This window comes from Armigeres subalbatus, chromosome 3 (genome assembly GCF_024139115.2).
Source record: "Armigeres subalbatus isolate Guangzhou_Male chromosome 3, GZ_Asu_2, whole genome shotgun sequence".
In the NCBI taxonomy this organism is placed as follows: domain Eukaryota; kingdom Metazoa; phylum Arthropoda; class Insecta; order Diptera; family Culicidae; genus Armigeres; species Armigeres subalbatus.
The window spans coordinates 225,346,462-225,362,990 of NC_085141.1; the positions used below are offsets into that span (position 1 = coordinate 225,346,462).

The window sequence follows — 16,529 nt, forward strand, 5'->3', positions numbered from 1 at the left end:
TGATTCTAAGCACGAGGTTTGTGATTCAAGAGATGAGCGAGCCAAGGGCTGAAAACCTCTCAAATAAAGACATAAAGAAAAGGTTTGTGATAAAACAATTTTTTGTTATAAAAAAACTGATAAGCATGTTTGTTTTAGGTATGCACTAAATAACAAGCCTTTCATCAACTATTGGGTTTCCTGAAGCACCAGGAAGAATAGGGAGCGGGACCATTTGGGCAGCACCCCCTATTCCGTTCGCAACGTTAATAACTCGACCGCGTTCCAACCAAATGGCTCGATTTTTTGTACATCACTAGATATCGACAGAAACTAACCATGTACCAAAAAACAAGTAATTAGGTTTTAATGCGCTCGAGTAATAAACGTTGCGGACGGGAATAGCGGGTGCTCTGAATCGCCAATAGTGCAATTGATAGGGGAGACTGGGCAGACTTGATCCACTTTTCTCATTTTCGATGTATCTCAGCGCATGCGATCTTCAAAATTGGGGAAACTTTATCCCCTTTAATTATCTATATCCTTTCCCGTCAAAAATTGCATCTCATTTTATTGTCTCAATCGATTCTTTTCATACTTTTCAATTCATACTTTTTAAATATTTTGTTTTAAATTTAAAAAATACTCAGAGGCGTCAAAAAACATAAGTTCTTTGGGAAAGTTGACTTTAAATAAAATAAAGAATCGATTGAACAAGTTAAAAAAAAAATGACGGGAAAGGTCAATTAGCTACTGGTGAAATGCCAATAAGAGCAGCGAGTAATATGGCTGGCGAAGATTCAGAGCGATCATTTTTCCAAGATTCGTAATTTCATTTCCGCTATGAATAAGGTGACCATATGATTTTTTTTCAAAGGAGGACAATTTACCCAAAACGTAGTGAAAAAGGAGGACATTTGGTTAAAAAGGAGGACATAAAAAATCCATCAATTTTTTGTTTTTAATGTGATTACGAATATTAGGAGAACTGCTCCTTGAATTCATACCATGCACCCAAATCAATACCATTCGAAAACAAAGAATTGGTGGGCAATTTACTTTATTTCTCATTTTTCTGGTTTTTTTCAGCAGTGAGCACGCCGGATAACAACAAAACACGACATAAATTGAACCTAAATTGACTGTTTTGCGAATGTTATTGATATATGAGCATGTTATTAATAATGGAACAGATACCCTATATTCGTTAGATTTTTGCACATTGAAGTTTATTGTAAGAAGTTTTGTAAGTCGAGGCAACTCAGCAAACAAGATATCGTGTGGAAATAAGCTCACAAAGTGGAGGCCATATGTATGTACACTTTGCATGAAGTCAAATTGATACAAATGCTTATATCTCCTCCACCTCGTACACTTATTCGCTAGCATATGCAACTTTTTTAGAAAAAGAGTCTGAGGCTGTGACAGGCTGAGAAATACGACATTATTTTCTTATTTATTAACATTACACCTTCAGATGAAATATTTCCATTTTTCTGATCAGCACTTTTCAGCTATAAACAGGAAGCACCTTATTTATATTGGTAAAATTTTAGCTCGAACTAATTTGAAAATCAACGGTTTAAAAATGTTGAATATTATTATGGTGGCATTTTTAGCGATAATCCACTAGCTGACCGAACATTAGGTTCTATTAGGACAGTAGAAGCATAAGTACAAGAACGCTAGTAGCGCTGTAGTTATTTAAATTATTTTGTTAAATTCGACAAAGGCAATTCGATGGGTACATATTTACTTGTAGAAAATTTTGAGAAGCATTTGCAACTTCTGATGTCTTCGACACCTAACCAGTTACTGTAATTCAATGTATTTTTCGATATTTACATTGATTTTATTCAAAAATATTTCATATTAGAAATCAAAAAACGCCAAAGTGTGCAACGATTAATTTGCAAATGGATTGTATTGTTTGTTAAACTAGAATTTCTACATAAGAAATTGATAGCGTAATTCGCCAAATGTTGAACGGCTAATTTCTTCGCCCATTGTTGAACACACGTGCATTTCTTACGTGAGTTCAGCAATAGGCGATAAAATTAGCCGTTCAATATTTGGCGGTTTCCCTCAAATCAATTGTTTTTTTTTTCAAAATATTCAAAAAGGAGGACATTTTAGCGCAAAAGGAGGACATCTGATTTTTAATGAAAAAGGAGGACATGTCCTCCTTTAGGATACCATATGGTCACCCTACATGAACAAAGCATCCACCGACTTATACATATAGAGCTTCATTAAAAAATAGTCAATAGTTTCAAAATAGTTGAAAATAGTGACTTTTTGCGAGAAAAAGTGACTTTAGTGACTTGAGGTCGAAAAAAGAGACTTTTTAGTGACTTGCCCGAAAAAAGTGACCAAGTCACTAAAAAGTGACCCGCTACCAGGCCTGATATAGAGGTAATTGCTTTCCATGCGCGATTGTCGCTGTCAGGCTGCTCGTCTCCTATAATAGCGGGCCGGGGAGTACGGACTGGCGAAAGGGTTTTGGTTTTAGTGTGTCGGGTGAGCTTTATATAACACCCATCACCACACTACCTGAGTTAACCTCCTTAGGTGTCCAAATATTCAACCATTATTTTCCAAAACTTCTTCGTAGTCGTATGTGCTCACTTGACAATTAACGATGTATCTAGTTGAAATTGAACTTAAAGATGCAATAGTGGCTTCGGAGTGTTACGCCGAAGCGCAATAGACGGCCGATACCGTATAATTAGAATTGTATACAATTGTGGAAGGAGTGCAAATGAAATTTCGGATTACAAAAAAAGGATGACGGTTTTGCTCATTTAATTAAACTAAAATATATTCAATCTCCTGGGGTTTGCCCCCACCATTCCGCTAGTATCCTTTACAGTACGGCCACGTTTCGTCCATTCGGTGTTCTACTGATAGGTTTATTTTCTACTAATTAGAATCGACGGCTGCTAACTTTTGATAACAAAGCAAAAATGTGTCTTTCGCTATTGTGTCACACCTAGGCATGTAAAATTTATTTTCGTTTTTTTTTGTTCTGATTTTGCTTGGTTGCATCAGGTTGCAACTGCAACTTACATTACAAATTAGGGACTGTAAAAACTGATTGCTGACGACATTTTTTCTATACTTTTTTCGTCTATGTAGAGCAGAGGTAGTGAAGTGAAGAGAATGGATTGCTTCGAAATTAACAATCTGATGAGCGCTTGATTAATATTTGAACTGGTTGACACAATTTTATACTCGATTGAAAAAAGTGAGGAAATTTATCACTACTAATTAATAATAGCTTGCTGGCGCAAGGTCAATCTCAATCTAGATAATTTCATATATGTTTGATGGGAATACTTATTGTTTTGCTTATAGTTGCCATTGTCGCAGATGTGTTTAAATAACCACAACAATTTTATAATGCGATTTTGAGGGGTTACTAATTTATATTTTAACATGTGTCGGTGTCGTCTTTAGTGTTGTCGACTCTAATAAGTGATTATTACATTTTTCTGGAAAAATATCGCTCTGATTGACTCAGTTTGACTAAACTAGTTAAGTTGCTTCGTAATTGCAATATTTGATGTTTTTAGTTTTTGCTCATTTTGAAATAAGTTAGAAAAATACGCTGCTTTAAATTACAGTTAAAATTTACACATGACTTACGAATGAATGTGAACTGTCCATTCACTGACGTCGGACGTATTTCTCAATGAATTTCTGTGAATCAAAGGGAATGCAAATATGTACCGATTAAAATAATTGTTCGCTAAGAGCCTATTTCTACAAACCTTCATATCTTCTAATTCGGCTTCAGATGATGTATGCGACAGACCTCTGTACGACTGGAACTGCGAGTTTTTCATAAATGTTTTTAACACACTCGATGATAATTGACCAAATTTGTATGGCACCACCGGATCGCAATCCCCGTGGCATTGGAGAACCTATTGATGGATACTCATGTGAGAAAACGAAACATGCGTAAAGCAAAAATACCAACTCACCGGCACTGTGTTTGGGCATTTCAGAGACCCAGGAAAACTTTTGTGCATTGGCAACCAGCACGACAACGCCATTACTCCAGCCAAAGGTTCTGTGAAAGTCAATGCTGCGTACAATGCAAGGGCACCTCCTTGCGAAAACCCTCCCAACATTATTCGATTGGCGGAAATTCCTCCCTGTGAATGATAAACGAATAAGGAGGAAGAACAATGTAAACCTACGCACCTGGTTCTTACCTGAATTTCGCTCCGAATCAGTTCATGCACATTCTTGGTTGCATTTTTGATACCATCTTCATCCTCGGGACCACCAATGTCAAGCGTTTTCAAATCAAACCAAGACGGCATGCAGAATCCAGCGTTCAGTGTTACCGGCATCTTGGGTGCTGTAGGGCAAATTACCTTCATGTCCGGTGTTCGAATCATGCCCATAGATGTGGCCCACCCATGGCTAAGGGAAGTTGAGTTTGTAAAAATTAATTCCAGATCTACTCAGCTCAATGCAAATTTGCAACGGTGTCTTTACTTTCATATATCATTTGGAAACAGCATTAATAATAACTATTAATATAATATAGATTTACTACCAGTATTACAAATTGAATTAAATTTAATTGTCTAGGAAATTTTCTCGACTGCCCTGGGCGTAAAAGTATCATCGTGTTACCCTCATGACAAACAAATGCAAAAACCTTGGCTTAGAATGCTCGCAGTTAATAACTGTGGAAGTGCTTAATGAACTAAGAGGCGAAAATGTTCCAGTGGGGGATGTAATGCCAATAAGAAGAAGACAAGAAGGTCCCATGCTATGAGTAGTTATTTAGTTACAAGCTTGTCTATCCGAAACAAAGTTAGTACGCTTTTAATACCGAAGTTGGATTTTTCTCCAGATACAGGTAAGTTACCCAACACAACACACAACCCAAGCACTGATGATGATAAGGACGTATTCTACGCGCAGCTGAAACATGAGTACGACAGCTGCACAAGCCACGACGTCAAAATCATCATAGGAGATTTGAACGCTCAAGTTGGCCAAGAGGAGGAGTTTAGACCGACTTTTGGGAAATTCAGCGCTCACCGGCTGACGAACAAAAAAAGCCTACGACTAGTTGATTTCGCTGCCTCCAAGAATATGGCCATTCGTAGCACCTACTTCCAACACAGCCTTCCGTATCGGTACACCTGGAAATCACTACTGCAAACAGAATCACAAATCGACCACGTTCTGATTGATGAACGGCACTTCTCCGACATTATCGACGTCAGGACATATCGTGGCGCTAACATCGACTCTGGCTTCTATCTGGTGATGGTTAAACTGCGCCCAAAACTATCCGTCATCAACAATGTTCGGTACCGACGACCGTCGCGATACGACCTAGAGCGACTGAAGCAACCTGATGTCGCCGCTGCATACGCGCAGCGCATCAGGGTGACTTCGGTTGCCAGATGGCAGCGCGAGTGGGATAACTCTTCTAAAGGTAGGTGGACCCACCGGCTGATACCTAACATATTGAGCTGGGTGGAGAGACCCCATGGGGAAGTTCACTTCCATCTGACACAATTCCTGTCAGGCCATGGCTGCTTCCGGCAGTACCTCCACAGGTTTGGGCACGCGGAGAGCCCCGTCTGCCCTGACTGCCCAGGTTTTGACGAAACTGCAGAGCACATACTGTTCGTATGTCCTTGTTTCGACGTCGAAAGAAGAGCTATGCTAGACGTTTGCGGTCGGGACACAACCCCGGATACCCTTATCCAGAGGATGTGCCAAGCGGTGGAGAAGTGGAACGCAGTTTCGACTGCAACCACTCAGATTGCCTGCAGCTTGCAGAGAATCTGGCGCGCCGAGCAGCAGTCGACAAGCATGACTAACTTGTGATTTGTAAGTTAGAGCGAAAACAGGCTGAGCGCGGGGAAGTGAATGAGAGGTTTGCAATGGTCGGTGGTACGTTGCTCTCATTTTAAACACCCCTGAGGGACACGCTCGACACCCTCGACTTTGGATGCTTATAACTTAGCCAATTTCAAAGGGATTTACATCCGGTCTTCACCAGTCGCTTCCTTATATAAAAAAGGTTCTACATTTTGTCCACAACAGGAATCCGTCGACTACAGCGCCACCTAGAAGCAAAAAACTGAAACGGTTGCGTTTCCTCATATATTTGGATCACTTTTCCTATACAAACTTTGAGCCATTTGCGCACGCCAACCACTGGACCGAATGAGCTGAAATTTTCAGGGGAGCTTCTGGGACCCCCAAACTGTCATTTAAGGGTGCAAGGTTTGAAATTCCAGACTTTTCAATTTTTCCATATAAGCTTGGGCCACTCTATTGAGCAGCTAGCCAAGTTCCAATTGGAAGGTAGAGAAGTTAAAGAAGAAGATGACTACTTTTAGCAACGCCCGGTGAGAACATAAAATGTTTACTAAGTCGCTATAACCACCGGTGGGAAGATGGAGCGCTATCCTAAAATAGAACTCGGGAGGAAGCGCTATAATAAGAATAGCGATGAGGACTTTCGTGGAGGTGCTCTTAGTGAGAGCACCCAAGTAAGACTTATACGGGATGAGTATCTGTGTGAGTGTGAATGAGCGAGTACATTAAGTACTGCCTATCCCCCAGAAGTAATGCTGGGAGGCATTTAGGGTAACTCAAGTAACCTTCTGTTGCTTGGGTGGGCTTAGTGGGTCCGACCGGCTGGCCTTCTGCCTTCCGCGCCAACCCCACTCCCTGAGTGATAATTTCAGGTGTCTGTATGCAGATTTGTCTTTATCCCATAGAAAAAATATATACCTTATACACATCAACATAATTGTATTATTTAACACTGACTCCCGATTGAAAATTATGGTTTTGGACAAACTTTAAGAGCTTCTTTTGCTTGATGGGGACATTACTTAAACGCTACTGATGAAACAATACTACTCCGAAACAATACCACTCACACTGAATACTCCCCACAATATTGGAAGAGACTTTTTATAAGAACCGTTTGGATCAGGCGTTAACAGCAGACTGTAATGGCGAATAGACTGATCATTTTTTTTTCTTCCTAAACAATGGAGGGGGAATCTGCTCAACAGACATCCTGGGTTGACCAGGAAGTGCTGGGTTAGGGGCCACCTCCAATGAGGGAGGCAGGACTGCATCCCCGACCAGCTAAACCGTTTCCATTGTCGCCAAGCCCATCGTCCCTTCGGTACAACCAGAAAGTAATGCTTCAAAGGGGGGCCAGTGCATAACGCACCCTCGAGGTTAGCTGCGTGTCCTTGCATCATCGAACATCGTGACTCGCTTTTTTAGAAGAACACCATGGTATCGTGCCAGCGCATTGCCGGATTTCCAGGTGGCCTTACCACGCCCTATGTCCTCGGAAGGTGGGCAGGGTCGACTTCGCACCTGCTTCCCTCTGCACGACTGGTATCAAGAATGATGATGCCGCGTGCACCCCAAATTGACCTTTCTGCGATAGGGCCTATTCGCCAGCACACAGAGGGACTTGCCGACGCGGTGCCTACGCCTGCCCCAGCCTTGACGAGGACCCCTTTCCGTCCTCGGGCTCGGAACCCGCCCGGTTGACCGACGCCGCGAAAGCGACGATACCATGTTGTTCTTCACGCGACCACTTGTTCGATAAAAGGATCGAGTTCGACCACAGGGCACCGGTATGACCCATGAAGCCGACTCCGAACCACCTCTTATTTGCGCCTGAACTAGCCATTCCACGAGTCCACGCGCCACCTTCTGTGTAGCTTCGAGACGATTTGGACGATAGCCGATAAAACGGCGTTCCAGCCAACTTCATCTTTACACATCCTCCGGACTAGGTTGTCCGGGGTAGTGTCCAGACCACATGTGGCAAGCATGTGGTCACGCATTGTGCGAAAACGCGGGCACACGAACAACACGTGTTCCCCATGGCGCCTCTTGACCCACGTACCTATCTCCGGTATCAACCTATGTGTCCATCTACCCTTAGTGGAACTGTCCCACGCACGCTGCCATTTGACCATTGAGGCCAACCTGACAGTCCTACGGATGCCTCTCATGCCGCGCATTTCGAAGCACTCTATGTCTTCACCGATAACTATGTCGATAGGCATCATACCGGTGATGACGCAAAGTGCATCGTGCGACACGGTACGGTACGCGCTCGCAACTCTTAGGCACATGAGCCTATACGTACTTTCTAACTTCGTTCTGTAGCAGTTAATACGCAGGGCCGTGCCCCAAGCTGGCCCCCCATACCTCAGTATGGACAGAGCAACGCTAGCCAGAAGCTTGCGCTTGCTTCCGAGAATCTTGTACAGGTACTCGGGAATTCCAAGACGCAGGAGCGCATCTGCAATAGCTGCCCAACTGGCACTATTGAAAGCATTCCTCACGTCGAGAGTCACTACTGCACAATAGCGAACTCCCCTCCTCTTACGCTGGATAGCTATCTCCGCGGATTTGGTAACCGACAAGATAGCGTCTACGGTCGACTTACCCTTTCGGAAGCCAAACTGGTTACTCGATAGACCATCCGCACCCTCCGTGCGTATCAACAACCTGTTGAGGATGATCTTCTCGAGCACCTTCCCCGCCGTGTCAAGCAGGCATATTGGTCTATATGCCGACGGATCCTCCGGTGGTTTTCCCGCTTTTGGCAATAGGAACCAAGCTCTGCCTTTTCCATGCTTCAGGAAGACTCCCTCGTCCAGGCATCTCTGCATAACAGATCTGAACATCTCGGGAGCCTCGGCAATGGCCGCTTTGATGGCCAGGTTCGGAATACCATCCGGTCCTGGCGCCTTACCTACACTAAGGGACTGTGCAATCCCCGCAAGTTCCGCCACCGTTACTCTTCCCTCGTCGGCCACCCTGGCCCGTGGCAGCTCCACAAAGGGAGGCCAGGGACTTGGGTCGTGACGTGGGAAGAGCCCCGCGATGATCCTCTCCAGCATCTCTGGAGACCGCTCTGTAGGGGCCATCGCCCCACGTGTCTTGGCCATTACGACCCTATAGGCGTCACTCCATGGATTCGCGTTGGCACTTTGACACAGGCCCTCGAAGCAGGCTTTTTTGCTTGATCTAATCTCAGTCTTCAGAGCGGCTCTAGCAGCCACGAACGCCACCATCTGATCATTTAGGACTGAGGATTTGTATGGGTTTTCTTGCTGGACAACTAAAATTTGTAACAACAGACATAACTCTAACTGGAAAAATTCAGATATCAACACTCAATACTAACAACCATATTTTTTTAACCGCCTAAATATAAGGGAAGCTCTTTGTGATTTATAATTGGGATCAAAGTTAATACATATAATCAAATATTATAACCGACATCTCTGCACAACTTTAAGATTCATCAAAAAAATATCCCCCACCTGCCCATACTCCTAAGGCAGTGATATACTACTAGCAGTAGGGTAGAGAACCATTTGGACAGCACCCCCTATTCCCGTCCACAACGTTCATAACTCGAGAGCATTAAAACCGAATAAGTTTTTTAGTACATGGTTAGTTTTTGTCGATATCTAGTGATGTACAAAAAATCATGCCATTTGATTGGAGCGCGGTCGAGTTATTAACGTTGCGGACGGGAATAGGGGGTGCTGTCCAAATGGTCCCGCTCCCTATATCCCGCAAAACTTAAAACTCCCATGGGTAAAGATATTGTGATGCCTTATCCTTTAGTCCCTGGTGTATCTTGGACGATGTGAATTTCAAATTCACATCGGTGACTTTTCCCCCGGCCCCCTTATACATCAATAAAATAAAAAAAAATAAAATAAAAAATCGACCGGTGCAACATTTGTTTAGCAGAGCTCAACTGCAATCGCATGCGTCGAAAACGATAGATAGAGAACATCTGAATTAAATATGATATCAAGTCATAGAGCTCGTAATCTGATAGTCCGTTCGCAATCGAAGCACAAACAAATTTATCTCAGGTGCAAAAAAGTGCATATAGAACACTACAATGAAGTGCTGAGTTATGTCGCTTGTAAGAAAACTTGGATGAACTAAGAGTGTAGTGTCACCCAGTCCATCCACTTATTATGCCCCAGATCCCCTAATCTACATAAATGGACTTTTCCCTCCCCCATTAGTCCATCAAATAATACATTTATTATGGCCCCTCACCAGCTGGAAGAAAACACACGAATGTAAACAACTTTTATACATTTCAATGACAATGTTTGCACTTGTTTGATTGTCAGCATACACACCACTGATGCTGAAAATTAAACTTATCGATTTTCTAGCGACCGAACGCATAAAATTGTCAAACAAAAATTGCTACTTTGGTGTAGACAATACACGCACGATTATTACATAATTTGATGTTAATACTGTTTCCAAATGTTTCATGTGATAATTTTATAGAAGCTGTTGATTTGAATCATGATAACGTATATTCAGGGGAGATTGTACAAGCCTGATAAGAAAGGTTGTAGACATAATTACCCGGTGTCGCCCAATCCATGTAAGAAGATTAGCTAAAATAATTAGAAAACAAGTTTTATGCATTACTTGGTGAATCGGCTGTTGCAAATTATCGATTAATGCTCAAGGCTACCGCAAACTAACTGTGGGAAAAATTAAATTTATTACCGTAGATGTGTGCTTTGCGGCCGATTGAATGATTACTGGAGCTACTGCCATTGTTCTTCTTAGAAATTACAGCAAATTGCAACTTTCTTCTATAACTTTTAATACCAACTTTAACCGTAACAATCTTCTCAACCGCTGAGGATTGGCTTGTAAATCTCTACTGGTAAATTAGCGAGAAAATAGTTGATTTTCTAATCTTAAACACTCAGTCACTGCACTTTTCACCACAAACACTCTACATCAGCTCGTTTTAATTTTTCACACTACCAGGCGTTCGTTTTGATGGAAATAAACGTCAGATTACGCAAACGTCAAACACATTTTACGCACACTTCGGTTAACGATACAGGAAAGTCCAGGGAAGTGGGTTGAAATGAAGGTTGGCTATTCCGCTCTATCACTGTGGGCTCAATTTGGTTACATGCGTTTTATGACACACTTCTCTCACCACTGGAATGAATTTGATCATTGCAGTTGAATTCTATAGAATATTGCTTTGCTAAAAGTTTAATGTGTCTATTATTTCTAAGATATTGCATGAGCGATTCGCACAAATTTGTGCATAGTATAAATACAGAAATTCTTGATCTTGATTGATTGTCTTTATTAGAGAGACTTTCAGCCCTAGTCTGGCTCATTTGATGATCTTGATCCCCGCTAAATATTTACCTAACAACGAGAGAGCTGTAGCAGTCTTGTAACGCAGCAAAAACAAGTTTACTTCTGCATCCGACGGTTTCGGTAATTTATTTTACCTTTTTCAAGGATTGGAAGATTGTTGTGTCAGTTAGAATCGAAGACAGCTATTAGGTGCAGTGCTCAAAAGCGTAGGAGAAGATTAAAATTAAAACGGAAAGCATAGTGAAGGCAGAAAAGCTTCAGGGTTTTATAGCAAAAGCCACCCACGATACATTGTATCTAAAAAAACTGAAACCCATGCACCAAAGCGGGTGCCATTTCAAATTTGGATGGACAATATTAGTGTGTAACACTACTATATGTACAAATAAACAATCTTCCAATCCTTGAAAAAGGTAAAATAAATTACCGAAACCGTCGGATGCAGAAGTAAACTTGTTTTTGCTGCGTTACAAGACTGCTACAGCCGGAAAACTACACGTTCCGTTATATACCCACAGTCGTCAAGCATTAATTCAACGAGAGACAATGGAGACGATCAGCAAAATCTCTAGGTGGTATTCACAAGTGCTATTAATTTAATATGACCAGACGTCCTGCATTTTTCAACTTCGTTTTACAAATTTATTTCAATTTATACAGCCTTACAAATATTTCTAGACCAACATTTGAAAAGGGCGTAACAGCCAAAATTTATTCCTTTTGATTCTTTGTCTACATATAAAGCTTTATATGTGGACGAAAAATCAGAAGGAATAAATTTTGGCTGTTACGCCCTTTTCAAATGTTGGTCTAGATTTGTATATTTTTTTTTGGGCCAGAATCTAGGCGAAATGCACTTTTGGAGGATTCATTTTCGAGCCAGTGACGCAAGACGCAATCCAGATAGGCGTCCCGCGTTTCGCAGGACGCTTGCTGGTCACATTATATTAGTTCGCTTCACTATATTTTTTCTATTCTCTGCGAATTGTACTGTTTTTATGCTCATACCCAAGCCTCGGTTTGATGGCTCAACTAACCCTAATCAAATTCCCTCACAACAGGCTGCATTCGACGCAGTATCCTGCCCCATTGTTTCCTATTGACCTATTGATCCTATTGACGGATCGGACAATGGGCTTGGTAGTTATGGCCAATATTCATTCATTTTTTCATTTATTTAGTCTACATCTAAACAGATAACACTGAATCAACAATTTGACGCCACAATACACGGTTCGAGGCCGCATCTCTCCATCCTCGAATACGCCCCACGCTCGCCAAGTCGTTCTGCACCTGGTCTGCCCATCTCGCTCGCTGCGCTCCACGTCGTCTCGTACCTGCCGGATCGGAAGCGAACACCATCTTTGCAGGGTTGCTGTTCGGCATTCTTGCAACATGCCCTGCCCATCGTACCCTTCCGGCTTTAGCTACCTTCTGGATACTGGGTTCGCCGTAGAGCTGGGCGAGCTCATGGTTCATTCTTCTCCGCAACACACCGTCTTCTTGCACACCGCCAAAGATGGTCCTAAGCACCCGTCTCTCGAATACTCCGAGTGCTTGCAAATCCTCCTCGAGCATTGTCCATGTTTCATGTCCGTAGAGGACAACCGGTCTTATTAGCGTCTTGTACATGACACATTTGGTGTGGTGGCGAATCTTTTTTGACCGCAGTTTCTTCTGGAGCCCGTAGTAGGCCCGACTTCCACAGATGATGCGCCTTCGTATTTCACGACTGACATTGTTATCAGCCGTTAGCAAGGATCCGAGGTAGACGAATTCCTCGACCACCTCGAAGGTATCCCCGTCTATCGTAACACTGCTTCCCAGGCGGGCCCTGTCGCGCTCGGTTCCGCCCACAAGTATGTACTTTGTCTTTGAGGCATTCACCACCAGTCCAACTTTTGTTGCTTCACGTTTCAGGCGGGTGTACAGTTCTGCCACCTTTGCAAATGTTCGGCCGACAATGTCCATGTCATCCGCGAAACAAATAAATTGACTGGATCTGTTGAAAATCGTACCCCGGCTGTTACACCCGGCTCTCCGCATGACACCTTCTAGCGCAATGTTGAACAACAGGCACGAAAGTCCATCACCTTGTCTTAGTCCCCGGCGTGATTCGAACGAACTGGAGTATTCGCCCGAAATCTTCACACAGTTTTGCACACCATCCACCGTTGCTTTGATCAGTCTGGTAAGCTTCCCAGGGAAGCTGTTCTCGTCCATAATTTTCCATAGCTCTAAGCGGTCTATACTGTCGTAAGCCGCCTTGAAATCAACGAACAGATGATGCGTTGGGACCTGGTATTCACGGCATTTTTGAAGGATTTGCTATACAGTAAAGATCTGGCCCGTTGTCGAGCGGCCGTCAACGAAGCCGGCTTGATAACTTCCCACGAACTCATTCACTAATGGTGACAGACGACGGAAGATGACCTGGGATATCACTTTGTAGGCGGCATTAAGGATGGTGATCGCTCGAAAGTTCTCACACTCCAGCTTGTCGCCTTTCTTATAGATGGGGCATATAACCCCTTCCTTCCACTCCTCCGGTAGCTGTTCAGTTTCCCAGATTCTGACTATCAATTTGTGCAGGCAAGTGGCTAGCTTTTCCGGGCCCATCTTGATGAGCTCAGCTCTGATACCATCCTTACCAGCTGCTTTATTGGCCTTTAGCTGTTGGATGGCATCCTTAACTTTCCTCAAGGTGGGGGCTGGTTGGCTTCCATCGTCCGCTGAACTGACGTAGTCATCTCCTTCGCTGCCTTGACTTTCACTGCCTGTACTCTCAGCGCCATTCAAATGTTCCTCGTAGTGCTGCTTCCACCTTTCGATCACCACGCGTTCGTCCGTCAAGATGCTCCCATCCTTATCCCGGCACATTTCGGCTCGCGGCACGAAGCCTTTTCGGGATGCGTTGAGCTTCTGGTAGAACTTGCGTGTTTCTTGAGAACGGCACAGCTGTTCCATCTCATCGCACTTCGCTTCTTCCAGGCGGCGTTTCTTCTCCTGAAAAAGGCGGGTCTGCTGTCTCCGCTTCCGTCTATAACGTTCCACGTTCTGCCGGGTACCTTGCTGCAGCACGACCGCCCGCGCTGCGTCCTTCTCCTCCAGAATCTGTCTGCACTCTTCGTCGAACCGATCGTTCCGTCGACTTCGTCCCATATACCCGACGTTGTTCTCCGCTGCGTCGTTAATGGCTGCTTTAACTGTATTACAGCAGTCCTCAAGAGGGGCCCCATCGAGCTCACCCTCTTCCGGCAACGCTGCCTCGAAATGCTGCGCGTATGCAGTGGCGACATCAGGTTGCTTCAGTCGCTCTATGTCGTACCGCGGCGGTCGTCGGTACCGAACATTGTTGATGACAGATAGTTTTGGGCGCAGTTTAACCATCACCAGATAGTGGTCAGAGTCGATGTTAGCGCCACGATATGTCCTGACGTCGATAATGTCGGAGAAGTGCCGTCCATCAATCGGAACGTGGTCGATTTGTGATTCTGTCTGCAGTGGTGATCTCCAGGTGTACCGATACGGAAGGCTGTGTTGGAAGTAAATGCTACAAATGGTCATATTCTTGAAGGCGGCGAAATCAATTAGTCGTAGGCCGTTTTCGTCAGCCGGTGTGCGCTGAACTTCCCAATAGTCGGTCTAAACTCCTCCTCTTGGCCAACCTGAGCGTTCAAATCTCCTATGATGATTTTGACGTCGTGGCTTGGGCAGCTATCGTACTCACGTTTCAGCTGCGCGTAGAATGCGTCCTTATCATCATCAGTGCTTCCGGAGTGTGGGCTATGAACGTTGATTATGCTAAAGTTGATGAACCAGCCTTTGATCCTCAACCTGCACATTCTCTCGTTGATCGGCCACCACCCGATCACGCGCCTTTGCATGTCGCCCATCACTATGAAAGCTGTTCCCAGCTCGTCTGTATTGCCGCAGCTCTGGTAGATGGTATGATTACCTCTAAACGTTCGCACCATTGATCCCTTCCAACAAACCTCCTGCAGCACTACGATGCCGAATCCACGGTCCTTGAACACATCGGCGAGTATGCGTGTGCTCCCGATGAAGTTGAGAGATTTGCAGTTCCACGAACCGAGTTTCCAATCGCTAGTCCCTTTTCATCGCAGTGGTCTTCACCGATGGTTCCGGTCCGTACTCTCTTGTTGATTATTCGTTGCGTGAGTTTTTTTTTTGGCCTGCTTGCAGGGCCTGACACCAAACCCCCTAAATTTCCGGAGGACCATTCCTCCTTATTTCCGGTGGATCATGGTGCACAGTTTCACTTAGAGTCCCTCGCTGGCACTCGGACGATGATCAGCCGCCCCTAACATGGAGAACAGACGCTGTTGTGAGCCGATCCTGACATGGAGAACAGACGCTCAATAAGATTTGCATCTCCGGAGAGGAGCAAACCCCCCCCTCCCCTGTCAGCATACGACCATGGTTCCCAACGGGGTTGGTTACCCGAACCCGATCTTCCCTAAGGTTGCTCGTATCCCGGCCAGCACCGCGGGGAGGTAGGGATAGGAGTTGCTGGGTAAGATGCTAAGGACCGCGAGATGGGGTCTATTTTATTCCTTCAGGTACGCGAAGTACCAATGGTACGCTTTACCCAGCATTTGCCGTGCCTATGGCCAATATACTTTTTCTCATAAAAAAGCGCGTAAAAAAATTAACTTTCCTCGCAACAGGTTGTATTCGACGCAGAATCTTGTCTCATTATTTCCTATTGAAAATTGTCCGGATCGGACGATGGGCTCAGAAGTAATGCCCAAAATCTCGCCCGAAATACTATTTTTTGCCGCACGAGAAAGGCATCATCACCGCTAGGTGGATTAATCTGGGTTTGATATTAATATTTATACATTTTAACAACTTCGTCTGAATTAGTATTTCGTTTCTATATATGATCAGTAATCACAACATCCCGAACAGCATTCGAAAATTTCAATAAAATTTCTAAAACCCTTGATATGTCTCCAGTTAGATTTGCGAGCAAAGCGTAGGAATGAGGGCATGAGGGCATAACAAGCTGATAAATACAACCCTGAAGCATAAAGCAATAGATGGCGGATGACAAAAAGGTAAAAGGAGGAGAACTTTGGAAGAGAATGTAAGCAGAGAGCATAATGGAAGGAAAAACGCGAAAAGCAGAGATAAATACCGAAATTGAGTACGTATGCTGAGCTAGTAGTGTCCATCGGAGTGAATAGTCTGCTAAATTTTGTTACCGAACTATGGCCTGCAACAATGAAGGCGGTTTCATTCTATGCGTAGAATTAGCCATGAACTTTTTATAGGATCAGCTAGAATTAAAACCTTTTTTGGAACGGTAG

General features: G+C 43.9%; 1 protein-coding gene across 1 annotated transcript; it reads right to left on the reverse strand.

The window, feature by feature from the left end:
* Positions 1-2,773: 2,773 nt before the first annotated feature.
* LOC134220394 (acyl-protein thioesterase 1) lies at positions 2,774-10,860 on the reverse strand. Its single transcript, XM_062699453.1, has 6 exons — positions 10,573-10,860; positions 10,426-10,457; positions 4,203-4,416; positions 3,969-4,142; positions 3,753-3,908; positions 2,774-3,681 (listed from the first exon to the last, which is right to left on the reverse strand). Exons 1-6 carry the CDS (start codon positions 10,621-10,623, stop codon positions 3,649-3,651), a joined length of 660 nt encoding a protein of 219 aa, XP_062555437.1. The 5' UTR covers positions 10,624-10,860; the 3' UTR covers positions 2,774-3,648.
* Positions 10,861-16,529: the final 5,669 nt, after the last annotated feature.

What these genes read in the sequence shown, in the direction of transcription:
- LOC134220394 (XM_062699453.1), bottom strand. Translation starts at nt 10,623, where the DNA reads ATGGCAGTAGCTCCAGTAATCATTCAATCGGCCGCAAAGCACACATCT. An exon ending in TGATTCGGAGCGAAATTCAG is followed by an intron (nt 4,143 to 4,202) that starts GTAAGAACCAGG and finishes TATCATTCACAG; the next exon opens with GGAGGAATTTCCGCCAATCG. An exon ending in AATGCCCAAACACAGTGCCG is followed by an intron (nt 3,909 to 3,968) that starts GTGAGTTGGTAT and finishes ATCCATCAATAG; the next exon opens with GTTCTCCAATGCCACGGGGA.